This window comes from Equus asinus, chromosome 2, assembly GCF_041296235.1.
Source record: "Equus asinus isolate D_3611 breed Donkey chromosome 2, EquAss-T2T_v2, whole genome shotgun sequence".
Taxonomy (NCBI): domain Eukaryota; kingdom Metazoa; phylum Chordata; class Mammalia; order Perissodactyla; family Equidae; genus Equus; species Equus asinus.
In genome coordinates this window covers 13,259,294-13,278,454 of record NC_091791.1, presented here as the reverse complement: position 1 = coordinate 13,278,454, position 19,161 = coordinate 13,259,294, and the positions used below count along the sequence as shown (strand labels likewise).

At 52.4% G+C, this 19,161-nt stretch overlaps 1 protein-coding gene across 9 annotated transcripts in view; it reads left to right on the top strand.

The window, feature by feature from the left end:
• Positions 1-19,161, top strand: part of GRK5 (G protein-coupled receptor kinase 5) — a 219,470-nt gene that overhangs the window by 89,308 nt on the left and 111,001 nt on the right. For 8 of the 9 annotated variants that reach the window (XM_014849237.3, XM_044749935.2, XM_070482324.1 and 5 more), the window contains one exon: positions 10,524-10,619. In XM_014849237.3, coding sequence (XP_014704723.1) covers positions 10,524-10,619 — 96 coding nt within the window. Of the gene's footprint in view, positions 1-10,523; positions 10,620-19,161 lie in introns of those variants that run through there. The other variant, XM_044749947.2, reaches the window with a different exon arrangement.

Here is a 19,161-nt window from a genome sequence, read left to right as displayed (position 1 = left end):
TGGTGGTATTTTCTGGAAAACCAGCCCTGCTGGCAGCGCCGTAGAAACCGAGTCCTGACAGCTCACCTGGGTGGAAAGGAATTGAACAGATTCTTTAGCCCCACAGACGTCACAGGCAAAACTATAACACGCCTTCCACTTGACCAGCGGAGAGGGGATGAGTCATCGGCCGCTTGCGGCTGGGAACACAGAGAGCCTTCCGACAGACAGTCACTAGGCTGCTCAGAACCTCCCAGACCTGGACCAAAATATGTTCAGAGCAGCCCCTCCAATTTTCCTGGTCTCCCCTCTCCAAACGAGACCCACTTTGCAACGTAATTTGGATTTCTAACAAATTTGGTCCCTCGCATTAGACTGAAACTGACCTCTCCAAACCTCATGGCCCCTTGCAACCCACAGGCCGTTCCATGGGAGGAGCTGTGAGATGGCAGGAGGAAGGGGCCCTGGCTGGGAATCCTGGGGCAGTGGCAGCCTTTGCAGCTCTTCACGCCCTGTCCTTGTGCTTTTAACTAACCAGCAGTGCTCCAAACTGTTCTGGAAGTGAGGATGTTGTCTCTGTGGTCTCTCTCATACTTCCTCTGTTTATGCCTGGCGCCACTCTGGGGGCTTCCGCTCTGAGCTTGCAGCCCTGGGGAGACCCACTGCTCCCTCGGCCCCTCTGTCTTGCCCCATTGACCAGGACCAGAACTGATGGGCTGTTTCAGAATCTGGGCTGGCCCACGACATGCGGCTTGGAGACAAAAGATGTGTTGGCTAATCAGATTTGCTCCTTGGGACTTTAGGGTCAGGATTCCGGCAGACGGGCAGTGAACTGGGCTGCAGGGTCCTGAGGACTTGGGGGCTTGACACAGCTCTGATACTAGCTCCCTGGAGCAAGCGCAGACTCTACAGGTGAGAGTGAGGGCCCACAAGACTGCCCTCCCTTCAGACTCCAGCTGCAAGTTTAGGGGTCCCCAGGCCACATGCACTTCTGACCAACTGGCTACAAATTCCAGGATGCCCCCCACCCCCTCGGGTTTGACAGTTCACTAGAATGACTCACAGAACTCAGGAATGCACAATACTTAGAATTACAATTTTATTAGAGAAAAAGGACACAAATCCAAACCAGCAAAAGGGAGCAATTCTCATGGCAAAGTCTGCAAGGGACGCATCGCTGTCCCGGCACACTGACATGCAGTCACCAACCAGGAAGCTCACCCAAGCCCGGAGCCCAGAGTTTTTGTTGGGGTTTCATTACTTGGTCGTGAGCGATTGGATCATTGCCCACGTGGTTGAACTCAATCTCTAGCCTCCTTCCCCTCCCCAGATGTCAGGTTATTGTCACCTGGGTCAAAACCCCAACCTCCTAACCACATGGTTGGTCATTGTGCCATGGCCAGCCCCACCTTGAGTCATCTTGTTAGCATAAACTCAGGTATGGTTCTCGGGGCTGGCCCACTCCTATCCCTCGGTGAATTCCAAGGACTTAGAGGTTACCTCGCAGGAACCAGGGACAAAGGCAACTTCTTCCTTGTACACCCACAGTCAGTGAGGGCCTGTGCAGAGGGGATGAGCCTGGCCTGGCCTCAGAGGGGCACGTGGCAGAGCCAGGTGCAGAGACACCTCAGCCCCAGGTTTTCCGTGTCTCCGGGCCTTCCTATTCCCGCAAATCCAGCTACTCTTGGCTGCCTCTCTTTGGATTCTTAGAGGCCCCCATGATCCTGGCAATAATCCCCTTCTTTGTGGGTCAACTTGAATGAGTCTCTCTTCCTGCTGACCTTGGCTGAGACTGCATCCCCATCACGGTTTTCCGATTTGGGTAGAAAGTCTGTCCAGAGAAACATGGTCTGTGGGAAAACAGCACCCCGACCCTCCTCAGGGTCCCCAAAACTCATCAGGTCCTCTGCAGATACCAGCAAGCCCATCTCCAGAAGTGATTCTCTCCTCTCTGGGATCCACAAAACAATAAAAGTCCAAAGGCCCCCGGAAGGCAAAGGGGCACCCAGTAGATGTGCACTGATGGTAAGGGCAGGGTTTGAGCGGAGTCCTGTCCAGCTTATTAGGGAGCCAGACCAGGGCCTGGGGTGATAGACCGACGGATCTGTGAGGCTGTCTCTCCAACCTGGACCCAGAAAGGTCGTTGCTGACTGTGCTCTCCAGCATCTCCCTTGGACTTTCTGGAAACAGGAGGGTCCTCTTACAGTTTGCCCTCTTGCCCCGGCTCATGCGTGGCCCAGTAAGTGGTGTCGGGGCTGCCAAGTGTCTTTGCGAGAAGAATGCTTGACTCATGTCAGGCAGGGGACAGGGACCTGGGTTCTTGGTAGAGCCCAGGCTCACTAAATTTTGGAGCTGGGAGGAGTATGTTCAGTCAATTTATCCAAACCCTTGTGTGTTTCTTCAGACTGTTTTTGGAAGTAGACAGGGCAGAAATAACAAATCACAGAGAGAGCAATTCCCAGAAAGAGTGGTCCTGTTGTCCCATTTCCCACGTGATGTTCAAGGACTTCCTCTTGATTTAGGGCAGTGGTTCTCAAACTTGAGTGTGATCACCTGGAAGGCTCGTTAACCCCCAGATTGCTGGCCACCACTCCCAGAGTTTCCTGTTCAGGAGGTCTAGGGTGGAGCCCAAGAATTTGCATTTGTGACAAGTTCCCTGGTGACGTGGAGGCTGCTAGTCCAAGGATCACTCAGGAACCTCTGATTCAAGGGTGTGAAGGAAGGTCTTTCTAACAAATGCGAGAGGCGTCCTCAGCTTCTCCCAAGGACCCTTTCTCTCATCAGTCGCTCATTTGTCACCAGCGAGGAAAAGAACGTTAGACTAGGAGTCAAAACACCTGGGTCCTGGTTCAGGGTGTGACACAAACTGCTTGAGTGATTTGAGACTCTGTGTCCTCATCTGTCACATGGTTTCAGTAAGAGGCCCTACTTCATGGCGGTTGGTGTGAGGATTAAACGAGATGATGCCTTCAAATTGCTCTCTGACCCTGGAAGTACAAGAAATGCCACAGTTCTTTAATTTCCAGATCAAACAGGCCATACTGTAAGATTAATGAGAAGTCCAAAGTCAATGGCTTTGTCCCCCTGCTTCCAAGGTTGGAATGAGAAGTCCAGGGGCTCAAAGGACTCCAGCAAATGAGACCTCAGACTTTTGGGGTCACCACTGCTATTGATTTTGTCCCTGTCCTTCAGAGGAGGGGCCCCTGCTGGCAGCTCCACTCCACTGTGCCAGGCTGGTCCTGGGTCCCAGGGAGGCTGGAGGCTCCTCACAGCTCAGAGTCGCTCATCATGGGACCTCCCCCCATCCTCCAACCTCCTACCTGCACTGGGGTCCAGCTGCCACAGGGGCAATGCCTTCCAGAAGCTCAGGCCCCCTCACACTCTCCCCCTGGAGTACGACATGGGTCCACCTTGCTCTTCTCCCTCGTTCTCAGTGCCAGCTCATTTCAGTCCTCTGCCTACAAAGCTCAAACACCTCCCACGAAAACAGTACAAGCAACAAGAATAACAGTAAGCCGACTTCTTCCCCCACAATGACAGTTTTCTCTTGGCAGTTTTTTTGGAGTGATCTTTTTATTTCTCCCGGGGGGCATCCGCAGGAGCAAAAGAAAAGCCACTTAGGTTCTCAGTCACTCACCCTGTTATGAGTGCTTGGCCATCCTTAAGAAAGGGTAGTGACTTATTACTTTGCTTTTTTCCCCTAGTCCCTCACTCCAGCCCCTGCTAGGACTCGCCACCTGCCAGAGGAGTCCCCAGCCCTCTCTGTTGGCTGCTCTCCCTCCTCCTGCCCTGCCACCCCCTTATCACACTTCCCCTAGGCCCCCCTGGGGAGCACCTGCACGAGGCCATTGCTGGCAGCCAAGGGGGACCCTGGGGACTGGAGAAAGCAGAAGTGATTTGATGAGCAATTTCCTTCCTGGAGGCTGCCCCCTCCTAGGGGCTCAAGGCCCTGAGTCGGGGGAGCGCTGCATCCTCCTGTTGCCCACCTCTCTCCAGGTTTTGCCTTAGACTCCTTCCCACACCAGGAGAGAGACCTGCCCCCTTGGTCTTTGGTGCCTTCCCCCAGAGCTGTGAGCCGGCGGAGTTTAGCCCATGTCCCCGGGCCCAACATCTTGGCTTCTTCCCACCTCTGGCAGGAGCCCTCCCACCTGGCTCCAGGCCTGTGTTGCTGCCACCCCCTTCCTGGCTGGAGCCACCCCTCCTCCATGCAGCCCCCCACCTGCCAGGCCACATTCCCAGCCATCTTGCTTATCTCTGCTCTTTGAAGCACGGAACAAGCTGGACGTCCATGCAGGCAGGGACTGCATCCTCTCCGCTGACTCGTTTCCGGCACATGGAAGGTACACCATGAGCAGCAGGGGGTTGGCTGGTAAAGCAAATAAAGCCCAAAACTGCTCGAGACAGGAAATGACTGCGATGGGGGAAGATATGTGCTCCTGGTTGGGTGTGCGGTTCATTCACTGGCCCTGTTAATTCCTCTCCCTGAGCCTCAGGTTTCTCCTCTGTGAAATGGGGCTAGTACCACCTTAATGAGATAGAAAGGTATAGCACCTGGTTCAGTGCTAAGCCCAGGGGCTGGGAGTCAGGGTGGGCAAGTTGTCATTTATTTCTGCAAACAATCGTTTACCTAGTCGGTCAACATAACTTCATGAAGCTCGCAATTAACCGGGCACTGTGTTTGCTGCCCCACCCTCTGGAAGGACACTGAGCAGGTCTGGGCTGAGCTGGGACAGGGCTGTGGGCCAGACGAAGGGGTCTGCCTCTCAAGGGCAGCTCTGGAAGGGGCATCAGAGCTGGGGCTTGAAGGAGCAGGGCTTCAGCAGGCAGAGGGATCAGGAGCTGCTTCTGTGAGGTCACAAGGGGAGAGGAGGATGCACACAGGGGTCAGAGGTGACACTTGCATCCACTTGGCAAACACTGTTTGAGCATCGACACTGGGCCAAGGAGAGAATAACGGAGAGCAAAGCAACTCAGGTCCCTGCCCCCACAGTCTGCTGTCAGAGCAGGGAGATGGTGGATGGGCAAGTAAACCACCAAATAGGAAGATGTTAGGAAGTGAGAAGAGCTGGGGCTGGTGCCGGGAATCTGGTAGTGACCTCATGCGTAAAGGCTGGACACGTCAGTGCAAATGTGCTGAATGTTGGGAGAATGGACAAGCGAATCTGTCCACTGATGAGTGTGTGCGAGAGGGAGACAGACTGCCCGACCAGGCAGGGCCTCCCAAGCACTGTTTAATGGCAGGTGGCAAAGGCAAAGAATGGGGCCTGCTTCAGCTACTGAGGTCAGAGAAGGCCCTGCAGGATGACCACCCAGTGCACAGGACAGCCTTGAAGCTGGGTGCATTCCTAAGACTTGAAGCATGGATGAGAAACATTCAGAAAAGTAGGAAGAGATGCTCCTGACAGAGGGGACAGCAAGTGCAAAGGCCCTGGGAGCAACAGCAGGGAGGGAAATAAAGTTGGGGAGATGATGACCAGATGGCAAAGGGCTTTGAACCTGACCAAGGAGAATTGGCTGACCTGTGGGTGATGGGCAGGCCTGGAAACTGGCCATCTCAGCTTCTGGGGCCTGACTTGGCCCTGAGTAGGAGGAGGTGGTGGCCCTAGCCCTTTGTAGGCCTGACACCCCTCCCCGGCGGGGCCATAGGACCAGGACGTGAAAGGAATTTCTGCAGCAGCCTGGTGGGCCTGGCCACCTCAGGATACTGAGAAACAATCAAATCCGACTGAAATAATAAACAGTACAACACTTCAGTCATGAAATATGCAGTCCGGTAACCCAACAGCACCCTGAAGAGCCGGCTCTTTGTCTGGAACGTGACCACTTTGAGGCAGGTTTTGTCTGTTAAGACATGGAACCTCACCCGAGCCTGTCTGAGTTATGGAGGAGCTACATTTATTACACAGGAGTTTTTGAGGAACTGGAGGTCACGTGTGAGTGGGGAGGCCATTGAGGACCCCTGTGGCCGTTTACGGGACACCCTGCTGAGAGTGTCCCTGTGTTTATTTCCTGTTGCCACTGTGACAAATGACCACAAACCCGGTAGATTGAAATGACACAGATGTTTTATCTTACAGCTCAGGAGGTCAGAAGTCGGACATGGGTCTCCCTGGGTTGAAACTAGGGTGTTCGGAGGGCTCCGTTCTTTTTGGGCTCTTGGGGAGAATCTGTTTTCTTGCCTTGTCCAGTTTCTAGAAGCTCCCTGCATTCCTCTGCTTGTGGCCCCCTTCCATCTTCAAAGCCAGCAACGGCCGGTCTAGCCTTTCTCACACTGCATCACTCTGAACTGACTCTCCTGCCCCATTCTTCCACATTCAAGGACTCTTACAGTTACACTGAGCCCACCGAGATCATCCAGGATGATGTCCCTGTCATTATCCTAATTGTCTGCAATCGTAATTCCCCTTTACCATGTAACCTAACGTACTCACAGGTGCCAGGGACTAGGACATGGACACTTTTGGGGAGCATTATTCTGCCTACCGTAGTCACTGTCCTGTTCTGTGGGCTGAGGGGGTAAGGAGTAGGAGGAGAGAAGCCCCAGGTGGGCCAGGAAGTCTGCGTCCTTGGCCTGGGGGCAGCCCCCATGTGACTGTGTGGCACCCACCCTCCCTTGGTAACTCCAGCCTCCGCCTCACACCCTCCAGGTGACCTTGGCTTACCTTTCCCACCTCCCCCACGACCACCACTGTTGTCCCGTTACTAACAAGTCACCCCCAAACCCTGCACTTCTCCTGAGTGTGGGTCAAAACGGTCATTAAATAAAGCAGCGTTTCTCCACCTCGGCACTGTCGACATTTTGGATCATTCTCTGCTGTGGGGAGCTGTCCTTTGCATTGTATGATGTTTAAGCACGTTCCTGGCCTCTGCCTACTAGATGCCAGTAACACCCCACCCAATGTGACAACTAAAAATATCTCTAGACGTTGCCAAATGTCCTCTGGAGGACAAATCACCAGGGGTCAAGAACCACTGAAAAAAAGCCTTTGCTGTCTGTCTGCCTTACTAAATCGGGCACCTCAAGACAGTGACACCCTGTCTCTTGCCCATCCCCAGGTCCCCAGCACCTGCATAGTGAAAGAATGAATGAATTGAATAATTAATGAATCTGTGTTAATTTCCTTAATAGATAAATCTATAAAAAGTATGCAAACTTTTGTGTATGTGTGTAAAATCAACTCCTGCTTTCTGTAGACTGGCTATCTGAGAGTCACCTGGAGAGTCTTCTAAGTCATATCCCAACGGAGAGTTGGGGTGCAGCCTGGGAGTCTTTATTGTCAAGAACGCTTCATCAGTTCCTCAAAAAGCTGGAATTACCATATGATCCAGCAATTCCGCCCCCAGGTATATACCCAAAAGGATTGAAAGCAGGGACTCAGATGTCCACCGTGGCATTAGTCACAATAGCTAAAAGGTGGAAACAACCCAAATGTCCACCAAGTGTAGTCTATACACGAAAGGGAATATTATTCAGCTTTAAAAATGGAATGAAATCTGATGCACACTACAACATGAATGAACCCTTGGGGACATTATGCTGAGTGAAATAAGCGAGTCCCCAAAGGACACATATAGTATGATTTCACTTATATGAGGTACCCAGAGTAGTCAAATTCATTTCTTTCTAGAGACAGGAAGTAGAATGGGGGTTCCCAGGGTCTGGAGGGAGTGGGGAGTTATTTAAGGGGTACTGAGTTTCAGTTTGGATGATGAAAAGTTCTAGAGATGGATAGTGGTGATGGTTGCACAGCATTGTACCACTAGAATGAATGCCTAAAAATGTTAGAATGGAAAGTTTTATGTTGTGTATATTTTATGACACACACACACAAGTACTTCGTCCTAGCCAGATCTGGGAATGACTTTTCAGTAGTGGGAATCGGGGGGTAGAAAGGGATACGGACTAGATGACTTCTAATGGCCCTTTGAGGCCTCGCAGCCTGAGAATGGCTGAGGTGGGAGCACCTGACTTGGCCACCTCAAGTTCTAGGCTGATGGCAGCCCTTCTCCGGGGGTGCACGTAGTAACCCCTCTGGAGGCCAGGCAGGCCGCCTGAATGCAGGCCACATGGCCTGTCCACGAGGGCAGCTGCTGCCCAGCTCCTACTGATTCTTGCCATGTGGGATGTCTGGTTATGGGAGAGAAGTCCTGAATCTGGATTCGTATGTGAAATCTCCTAATGTTTAAATCTTGACAGCTGGTTCAGTGAAGGGGCAAACAAGCGAGCAACTCTGCAGCCTCGGGTCTGGGTTGGCGTCTTTTCTTGGGGCTCGCAGGCTTGGGCCCCACCTAGAAAGATCCCCATTCTGGCTCCTCTTAGTGTTGCTGTCTCACCCCTGAGGTCTGATGCCAGCTTTCTCTTTGATCCCTGAGAACTTCCCTTGCTTTCAGTGCCGAAAGGCAGGTTTACAGACAGAAGGGCGAGGGTGAGGGCCTTGGTCTGGATTCCGCTCCGTCTGGGTCTTGGCTCTGCTATTTATGAGCTGTGGGGCTGTAGGTGACTTGCTTTTTTTCTTCCCTATGCCTCGGTTTCCTTATTTGTCAAGTGGGAACAGTAAGAGTTCTGCCTTGTAGAGTTAGAATGGGGGCTCCAGGAGAGGGCACGTGCCGGGCTTGGCCAGTGGAAGGGATCTGCAGTGTGTGCATGCGTGTGCACGTGTGTTGGCCCCGGGCTGGAGGAAAGAGGAGTGTGGAGTCGGACAGGCCATCAGCTGGTGAGTTACACAACCCCGGATGTCTGTTTCTTCATCTGGGACGGGGGCCCAGTGATTTCTTCCTCAAAGAGTCATTCTGAGGATTAAACAAGATAATGTTCAAATGGTGCCTGACCACTGTACGTGCCTGATACACATTCATTCTGCTCCTCGGAGTCTGAGGCCTTTGCCCTCTGCGGAGACTTGAGAGGAGGTAGCTGGGGCTGGTTGGCCAGGTTGAAAACAGGAGGGACAGAGAGCAGAAAAATGGTCCTGGTGTCCTGCCCCTCCTCCATCGGCTCCCTCTCCTACTTCCCAGCCCACAGGGTGAGGGTGCTGCTCCCGCCCTCAGAATCCCATCCAATCACTGATCAGGAACATGGCCTTGGCTTCCAGAGCAGCTTAGATAAGTCAGGCTGTCCCATTCACTGAGACCACTCTGTGCCTGCCCTCAAACATGCTGGGCTGGGGGTGGGTGCAGAGCCGAGCTCCTCCGGGGTCCCTGAGTTTACTGGTTGGAGAGAGGGGCCTTGCTCTGCCCAGACCCTTTCTGAGGGTTCAAGACTGGAGGGGCTGCATGCCCACCCAGAGCAGGGTGCCAGCCCAGAGTGCAAAGGCCCTGCCCAATACCCTACGTCTCTTTAACTGAGCTCCAGTCTTCACAGGTGCTTGGGGTGTGGATTGCATGAAGAAGGGTGAAAGGCCCTTAAAATCCTGAGACAATGAGGGGCCTAAAGGGCTATGTGACCTTTGGTGAGTCACTGACAGATGGTATCTAAGGGCCACCCTGGGGTGAGGTGGGTGACAGTATCTCAGTCCTTGGGGTTCCTGGCCACATGACACAGAGGTGCATCCTGGTCCAAGGTCTAAGGCCCACACGTTGCTGGGCTCAGGGACACCTAGGCCAGAGTCAGCGGGCCTTGCTGTTCGCACACCTGCACGTTCTGACGTCTGTCCACTGTCACACAGATAAGGAGTGGTGGTGTTGATGGGAACGCCCTGTGTGTGCACCTTACTCAGCTCTGTGTGTTCATTGCATATTTGTCTTCATTACATGTGCATATTCATTATGTGTTCATATTCATTGTGTGTGTTCATTAAATGTGTGTCCATTGTGTGTCTGTTGTGTGTGTGTCCACTGTGTGCGACCCTAGTGTGAGTGTGTCCATCATGTGTGCACCCTGCAGAGGATGTGAGGTGCGACAGGGCCCTTCAGGAGTCCTTCCAGCCTTGAGAAATGCGTCCTCTGACCCCTGGGGTTTGTGAGGAGGGAGAAGAAGGGAGTACCCAAGACAAGTGGAAACTGAAGTCCTCGTCCCCAACATCTGGCCTCCAGTTGGGGAAGGGGACTCTCCACAGGGGACAAGAGGACAAACTGAGGCAGTGAGGGAGCCACAGTGCCCTCACTGTGGGTCTATTCCACAAGGATTTCCAAAGTCTGAAGGGATTATTAAGTCCAACAGGCCTGGCCCCTGCCGTTGGAAGGTTATGGTCTAGTCTGGGGCCGGATACTGGGGCCCTGTGGGGCTGAACAGCGGTGGGAGATACCAAGGAAGAACAGGGCTTCTGGTGTGGGCGCAGGCATGGATGACTGGAGGGGCTAGCCGCTGCTGCTGGTGGGGAGCCCAGGCCCAAGCATGTAAGAGGAGCACGCAGGCCTGATGCTGGCCAGGGGGAGTGTGTGTGCCTGGTGGGGTTTGGAGTGTGTCACGGGCTTGACCTTGAGCCCCCCAGCTCTAGCTGTCTCCCAGCCCCTGAAACTGGTAGACAGGCTCACTGGGATGGGATGCAGCTCTGGAGCCTTGGACAAGACCAGCATCAGCCCAACATGTTTTTCCCCCATCTCTGCAGGGGGCGGAGGAAAACGCAAAGGGAAGAGCAAGAAGTGGAAGGAAATCCTGAAGTTCCCTCACATTAGCCAGTGTGAAGACCTCCGAAGGACCATAGGTAAGCCGTCCAGCCTCCAGGGGGCGTGGGGACGGGCTGCGGGGGGAGCGAGGAGCCTGTTAATTGCCAAAAGGTGAGTCAAATACAAATAGGTTGGAGCTCCAGGCTGACATTTTTGCTAATTGACATAATGATGCAACCAACATTTATTGAGTATTTGGTGTGTAGTGGGCAGAATTACCTCTCGATTACCCTTTGAGGCAGGTGTTATTATTTTATTCCACCTTTTAGGTGGGAACCCGAGGCACAGAGTGATTCTGTAACTGGCCCAAAGTCACACAGCTTGTGGGAGGGTGATGGAAATGGGCCAGGCCTTCTACTGAGCCCCCCCTCGTAGCTTCCCACCCTTCCTTCCTGCAGCCGGTGGGTCCTGTCGGGAGCAGCCCCAGCTTTGGGAGCCGAGGGTGGGGTGAGCATCCAGGCTCCCTTTCCTCTTGCCAGGGATGTTGATGCTCACTGAGGAGCCACCCTGCTCAGTGGCACAGCCCAGTCCTCCTTATCCAGCACTCACAAGGTCAGGTGCCTCCAACAGCTGAGGGGGCTTGTCTCCAGAGGGGCCGGCACAGCCAAACAGGCCGAGTGAGGTCCATCCCTGGCCCCACTCAGGATGTGCTGTGGTGAGGAGACCCGGGTGCCTGGCAAGGGCCCCCAGGGGGTGGGGGTGATGAGATGGTCATACTGATGGGGGCCCTGGCCCTTCTCCCCCGTGTGCTCTGGGGTAGGGCACCCCCCTACCCTTGCCCCCCACTGCATGAAGGCTCCTTACCTGCTCCTGACTGTTGGAGGACACAGGGAGTGCTGGATGTAGGATGGCTCTGGTACCCAGAGTTCTGCAGGCCCAGCTGCTCTTGCGACTCCTGCATGGAGCTTTGGATGAACTGCCCTGTGCCCGCCATGGAAGGTGAGGCCACTCATGGATATTTAGCTTTTCTGAATGGCTTCTCCATGTGGCCTGGCCTCCACCAGTTTGCCTGGCCAACTGGGACTTACATGGCATCCAAGGCCTGCTCAGTTCTGGCCCTGGGGCCCACCCTTCAGATTTTTTGGCTCCACTGTGACAGCAGGTAACAACTGTTTGTTCTGTGCACCCCACATGCCCAGCGTGGAGTTGGAGCTTGCTTAATTTGCATTTATGAAATGAAAGGAAGCTACCTGCACCCACAAAGGCAGATGTGAGCAGGTGAAGAAGGTAGGGTGCTAAAGGATGGAGAAATATCCTCCAGACCCACCTTCCATCCTTAAAACCTCAGGTCAGAATCCCCATGGTGTTCTCGGGGCTGAGAGTGGAGTTGACCTAAGGGATCAGGGCCTCTGAGTCCAGACAGACTTGGGGTCAAACCCCACCCTCTCTACCAGCCACCTGACAAGTTACGTAGTCGTGCTGAGCCTGTTTTCTCAGCTGGACACAGTGATCGTGAACCCAATCAAATGAAACCATGTGTGAAAAGGGCATCGCTGGAGCTCTCCTCAGGAGTCCAGGACCCACTCCGCTCAGCACTCCAGCTTTCTTCCTAGAATGCCCCACAGCGCCCACCCTACTGGGCCCCTCCTGTGTTGGGGTCTTGGGTACCCATGGCAGGATGGGAGAGAAGATAGCCTCTTCTCCTGGGGCTGGGAGAGTGTAGGGGAGGGTTTTGCCACTGATAACTTACAGGTGGCCTTCAGAGAGGGGAGGGGAGGGAGAGCCCCCCCTGGAGTCTGGCCATTACCTCCCCGGGAGCATTTTGTTCTTCATGCTAATTTAGGCTTGAATAGGGCCTAAGGGTGTGGATGGGGTGGGGACCTTGGTTGCCACAGTCTTTGCACACCCTGGGGAGCCAAGCCCTGTTCTGTGTCCTCTTCGACCAGAGTGATCAAGTTTGCTGACTACCAGAATGCCTTTCGGTGGATGCTGAGCCTCGCCTTTCCTCAGCAGACCCCAGGGAATGGCTCCCACTCATCCTCAGAGCCAAAGGCTGATCCAGGAGAGATTTCTGAGGTGTGGATTTGGAGGAGAGAGCTTGAAATCGGAGGAAAGGACCCTCCGAAGGGGGGATCTGTGCAGAGAGGCAGGGTAACTGCATGAGGCCAGGCCCCCCTGGGAGGGCTCTTGGGAAGCCATTGCTTCTCTGCCTTTGGGTAAACTGCCCGCAGGTGGTGGTGCCAGGAATGCCCTGTGTGGCCCAGCCAGGGCCGAAGGCCACTGACTCACAGAAGCCTCCTATGATCCCTGAATTTAAATTAGCTCCTAGCTGAGGTCTTCCAGAGCATCCTGTCCCCTTCTGTTGGAGCCCCCTCCTCGGCTATTGTTTGACATCTGTTTACCCCTCAAGTCTGAAAGGCTCTTTGGGGAGGATCTTTTAAATCCACCACTGTGTACCTGGAGATTCACAGCGGACATTGGTTGCATGAATGAGCGAAAGAGAGAATGAAGATGTGTGTGTAAGTGAACCCTAAGCTTATACAGTGTTTCAAATAAATGGATGAGTGTTGCAAGGGATATGAAGAGCATTCACATATCTGCCATCCAGATAAAGGAAATCTTAGTATTTTGCTATATTTGATTCATGTGTTTCTTAAAAATATAAAACATAAAAATATGAAATGTAGGACTTGTGGTTCCAGACAGGATGGAGTAGATGCATTGTTCTCTATCCTTCCCACGAAGGACAGTCAAAAGCTCTGAACAGTATACTATAAGGCAAACCTAGGAGGATTCTGAAAGGTGGCGAGAAGGCAGACTGGTTGGGGCCCTCGGGATGTGAGGAATGACATACCAGGATGCTCCTGGGTTTTCTTTTCTGCCTCCCTTAAGCCCAGGGACTAGATGCTGGAGAAACTCAACCTGGAAATGCCAATGGGTGCAGACAAAAAAGGATTCCCGTTCCCCCAAAAAAGCCTGTTCTCTCTTGCCAAAGGCTGGGGAAAGGGGCAGCTGGCCGAGCTGGGAAGTGGTTGGTACAGCTGGACACTCCAGAACTGTCACAGTGCTATTGCCCTTCACACCAGCTACGTGGGTGCTTCCTGGATGCCTTCTTACTTGACCTGGTTCTAGGTTCAAAGACACTGTGCATCCTTCCTCTCCAGGCCTTGCCTCTCTGATACACAGAAGCTGATCCTTTGAGGTGAACAAGCCCTGCTGAGGCGTGATGCCCCCAGACTCCCAGTACCCCTCACTCTAGCCCTGCGCCCTATGAGGCTTCCAGGCGTTGCCCCAGAAGTACCACAGATGCCCCTCACCTTCTAGTTGGCCTGGCCTCACCCTCTTCACTTCCGGTTTGGGAGACTCAGGAGCATAGGATTCGCCTCCGAGCTTTTCTCTGTCCAAGGACCCCACCCCAAGGGCCCCATCCCCATCTGTCCCTCTGTGTCTGTAAACAGATCTCTTGGCAGGGCCCACCCCCCTGGGAGGGTGTGAGAAACGTGCGTGCTGGCGTGTGAAAATGAATTCTTCTGTTCTCCTGGAGGGCATTGAAAAGACTCTGTGTGTGCGAGGGCAGTGTGAAGAGAGGCCCGGGGAAAACAGGAAGGCCGCCATAAACCAGGGGGCTGCCGCTCGGGCGACAGCCCAGGGCTCGGGCCCTCCCGCCTGTTTACAGTCCGTCGCCCGGTGTTTGCCCGGCCGCTGCTGGGGTCCTGCTGGAAGGCTTTCTAAAATAAAAACCTCATTTCTTTTCTAGACCAATACACAAACCAAACAGTGGCGAATGCTGCATTTATTTTTCTTGTGGACACATGAGCTCACTTTCTGAAGCTCTTGGGGAAGATGTCCCGGGGCAGGCTTCAGGCCAAGGTGACAGGGTCCCTTTGGGCCCAGAGGGCAGCGTGGTGGGTGCAGTGGGAAGGATGGAGCCCACCAGGCCCCGGGGCGCTGCCCCCTCTGGATTGCCCAGAACAGTAGTCAGTTGAAGCCTCGCCCTCTGTTGCCCTCAGCACTGCCCTGTACAACCACAGGCCATTTCCTCCCAGCAGCCAGGGGACTTTGAAAAATGAAAACTGTGCCCTGTGAATCCCCTGCGAAACCACTGCAATGGTTCTCCATCCTGCCTGGAATAAAACCCAAACTCCTTACCATGGCTCACGAACACTTGGGCCATTAGGTGAAGCCCAGGGACGCCCTCTCAGAATAATGCTTTACACATATAAAATAAAATACCTAGGGTTACAAAGGAAACCAATTCTTTTCAGATACAGTTATTACATACTTAAAAAATGTATGAGATAGGGCCGGCCCCGTGGCTGAGTGGTTAAGTTCACGCGCTCCGCTGCAGGCGGCCCAGTTTTTCATCGGTTTGAATCCTGGGCGCGGACATGGCACTGCTCATCCAGCCACGCTGAGGCGGCGTCCCACATGCCACAACTAGAAGGACCCACAACTAATAATATACAACTATGTACTGGGGGGCTTTAGGGGAAAAAAAAAGGAAAAAATAAAATCTTTAAAAAAAATGTATGAGATACGACATATATGTGCTTCTTTGTTAATACTTTAAATAATAAGGTCTGGCAGCTAGTCTAATAGTTACTGTAATTTTGAATTTGCAATGAGCATACATGATATTTCCAGATATCTGCCACAGCGGTGATATGAATGGCTCTGTGATCTCTGTCATTGATGAGTCCCAGCCTCTGCTAACATTTCTGTGGGTTGTTCTCCGCATTTGTGGCTTCAGGAAGTGCTCATTTTCAGTTAGAGGTTGGTGAAAAGCGAGACTACACTTTTCTCCATCCGAGTCCATGGACCCCCACATCCTATCCAGGGCAATGCCCTTCCTACTCTGCCCTACGTGAGTCGACCCTCACCTTTGTCTCAGATCAGCTCCCTCCTCCTCCATTCACAAGCTGCACTGGTCACTTTTTTGTCCTTCGAATACCCCAAGCTTGTCTCCAGCCCTGGAGCCTTTGCACCTGCTGTTCCCTCTACCTGGAACGCTCTTCCCCACATTTTTTCCAGGGGGCCTTTAAGTCTCAGCTCAGATACTTCCTCCATAGAGAAGCCTTCCCAGCCAGTCTCAGGAAAGAAACCATGCTCTCCCTCTAATTGCGTCTTTCACATAGTGCTGTTTATTAACCTTCTTTGGCCGTAACTCCATCTGAAGTCATCCTTTGTTTAGTTGTTGGCGTGTGTATTTTCTGTCTTCCCCACTGGACTGGATGTCCTGTGATAATAGTGACTGTGTCTTGTCTGGTTCACCACTAGAACAGTACACAGTAGAGGCTCATTAAATACTGCGTGAATAAAGGAGGTGAAATTGGAAATTAGAGCTCTTTCAAAAAATTTGACATGTGCTTGCCATACCCAAATGTAATCTTAGCCAGTGGTTTAAACTTAAAGTCGTAAAAGTTTAGACTTAGGAGGCACCTTTGAAAGCATCTGCTTTAACACCCTTTCCCCACTTCTTGCTAGATACATGAGGAAGCTTAGCACAATTACAGGACTAGGGCTACAGTCTCGCATCTACTAAGTGGGGAAGGCAACTTGGTGGCTCCTGGCCGAGGCCGGTTTCCCCCAAGGCTGCAGTTTGACTAATTCTCACAGTGATGTCGGGTTTCCACGAATCCACAATTCAAGGAACTGGAGAGCATCTTGTCCAACCACCCATTTCAGACCTGAGTAAACAGGCTCCAAGAGAAGTGACTTGCCCAGGACAGTCTAGCTCCCTGGTCATGAGCTACAGCTTTCTACTCCCCAGCATCATATTGACTCACAAACATTTTGGGCATCAGCCCCCAGCCACGACTCAAAGCAGAGAGACTCATTAGGTACTCAAAAGGATAGATGTTCCTGTCTGTCTCTCTCTATTTTATTTCATATGCATGGGTCGCACGTTCATTGAGCACTGGTTATGTACCACCCACTGGGGAGATGGACCTGATTCATGCTCCCCCAGAGCTTACTCATAGCTTTGTTCAGGAGACTGCTGAAAATAAAGAGGTGATAACAAATTGAGAAAGTTCCATGATAGAGAAACAGTTTGCATCAGGGACTTCCCTGGAGGAAGTGGCATCACTCTAAACCTCTGGGGCATCTCTTTGCGTGAGCTCCCTGAGGGCCTAGACCATGCCCTTTCCATCTTGGAGTCTCCATTGCTGGCACAGTGAGTGGATGGATGAATGGATGGATGGCTGGATGGAAGGATGAATGGATGGAGGGGTGGATTGGTGGATGGATGGATGGATGGATGGATGGGTAGATGGATGGATGGGTGGATGGGTGGATGAATAGAATGGCTGAATGGATGTTGCCCTCCCTCCTCCCTAGCCTGGAAACCATAGCTGTGATTGGCAGTGATGAATATTAAGACAGAGATTCCTTGCCACACATATCTACTTCCAGTGTGAGCGCCAGACATGAGTAACTTATTTTAGACAGTCTTGGCTGAGAGCAGACAGACCGCAAGAGGGGGAAGGGGTTCTCTAAGTCTGCTTGACGAAACATCAAATAATGACATTATTAGTTAATAAGCTAATTGTTCATGTAAGATAATTAGAGGGCCCAAGTCAAAGAAGTTCTCAGAATGCCCAAAACTTGGAAGGCAGAAACGTCATTGTGAAGATAAAAGATTGTTGAGGTCTGCAAATATTTCTCAGTGACGCAGAAAGTTCTGTTGGGCAAAAGTGTGGCATTTTTATTTATTTAGCTCAGGCTCATTGCGTACTTTATTCTTTCATTAAAAAAAATAGTATGAGGGGGCTTGAGTGAAAGACTTGATTATTCCACTGTTTGGCAATATTTCTGTAGGAACTGTCCAAAAGCTATATAATAAATCAAGGCCCCCCCCCCCCCCCATCCCTGGCGGGACTGACGTTTATGAGGAGGCTGTTCACAGAGTGGCTGCTGCGCTGCCCCATGCCCTCGCGGACAGACGGGCCAGGGGAGATCTCGTATGCCTTATGGGAGAGCCTCTTGCCAAAGCCTTAACTCTTTCCAGGAGCAGAAGCTCTAAGCTGTGGCAGATTCCTAGAAGAAAATGTAGTATCTTAACATTAAAGAACAAACCCCAAACTGTAATAATGTGAAGACTGCCTCGAATTAGCCAACTACTTGATTCTTCATTCAGCATTGCTCATGATCTTTAAACAAGAAATCAGCCTACCAATATTAGTTGAGTCCCTACTATGTGCTAGGCATTGTTGCAGGCACAAGAGCTGTACCACTGGCCCAGTAGCAGTGCAGTCTTATGGAAGGACCTCAGTCATTGGCACTAATGTCAAAGGGTAGCTCTGCTTACTCCCGGCTGTGTGACGTTAGGCAAGTTTCTTAATTTCTCTGGGCTGCAGTTTCCTTGTCTATAAAAGGAAGACACTAATCTCAACCTGGTAGAACTGTTGGGAGGGCCAGCAGAGTGCCAAGCACACTCCATCGTTGTCATCATCATCATGGTGCTGGTGGTATGAGGGCAAAGGTTGAGGATGCTTTGGGAGGGCTTCAGTTTCCCATAGAAGCTGAATTGGCTGCAAAGGATGAATGAGGCTAGCTGTGTTGGTGTTCACATCACGTGGGTCCAATGTACCAGGGACCCCTGACTTGAGGTCATCTGAATCCTACCTTTCCTTGAGCCTTCAGCCTCCCCTTCCTAGAGGCCCACCCTGATTCCTGCAGCCCTCAGCCCTCCTTCCTCCCCTTGTCCCCACAGCACACCTCAGGAAGCCCATGATGTCGCATTCTACCCAGACCCCTGGCCTGATGGGTTTCTTTGCAAGGACATATGGATGTTCTGGAAGGTTTCACCCCAGAGTCCTAACAATTGTTACCCCTGGGGAAGGTATGCAGGTCAGAGGGGACATTAGCTTTGTCTGCAAGCTGGTTTTTTAAAAAGAGAATGAATTGGCGTGTTATTTGTATAATTAAAAGTTGAATGAATACAGTCGGATCCGCTACCTGCTTCCACAGTGGGGCAGTAGGGATAACGACACCATTTTCCTCTTTCTTGTTGACTTTGTGTCCCCTGATGAGCCTGTGGGCTCCAACAGGATGGATGGCAGGGGTTTGGAGGGAAGCCCAGGCCTGAGTCAGCTCAGTGTGACCCTGGACCCTGTCCCTGGTGTCTTCAGCCTCTTCCTAGGCTGCTCAGCTCTGCTCTCTGACCAGCAGTGGCTCCGTAATCCATCCCCCAGTGGTCTCCTGCCTGCACACCGTCAGTGCTCAGTGAGTGGAATGGGGTGCCTTGGGTCCTCCCCGGAAATGTGGTAGGTTTGTGATGCAAACAGCCTCCCTGTCTGCTCACCCCTCCTCAAGGACCACTGGTCCCCTGACATTGCCAGGCACAGATCAGGATCTGGAAAGGAATTTGGGCTCCTGGGCTAAGTCCCACCCCACCTGAGGTCCTGCATGACCCAGGCTGGCATGCAAGCTCTTGATTTCATTGTCAGAGAAACCAAGTCTTTCTTCAGACGTCATTCCCGTCCTTGGGGTGATAAGGGCGCGTCACGTCTGTCGTTCTGCCACTTGCCATGATCCGATAAGGCACAGCATCTGCTTGTCCTTGGAGGGTGAGATAAATTTAGACGTGTCGGATTTAGAGCATCAGGTGACCTGTTTGCAGCTGTAGCTCTCAGGAGG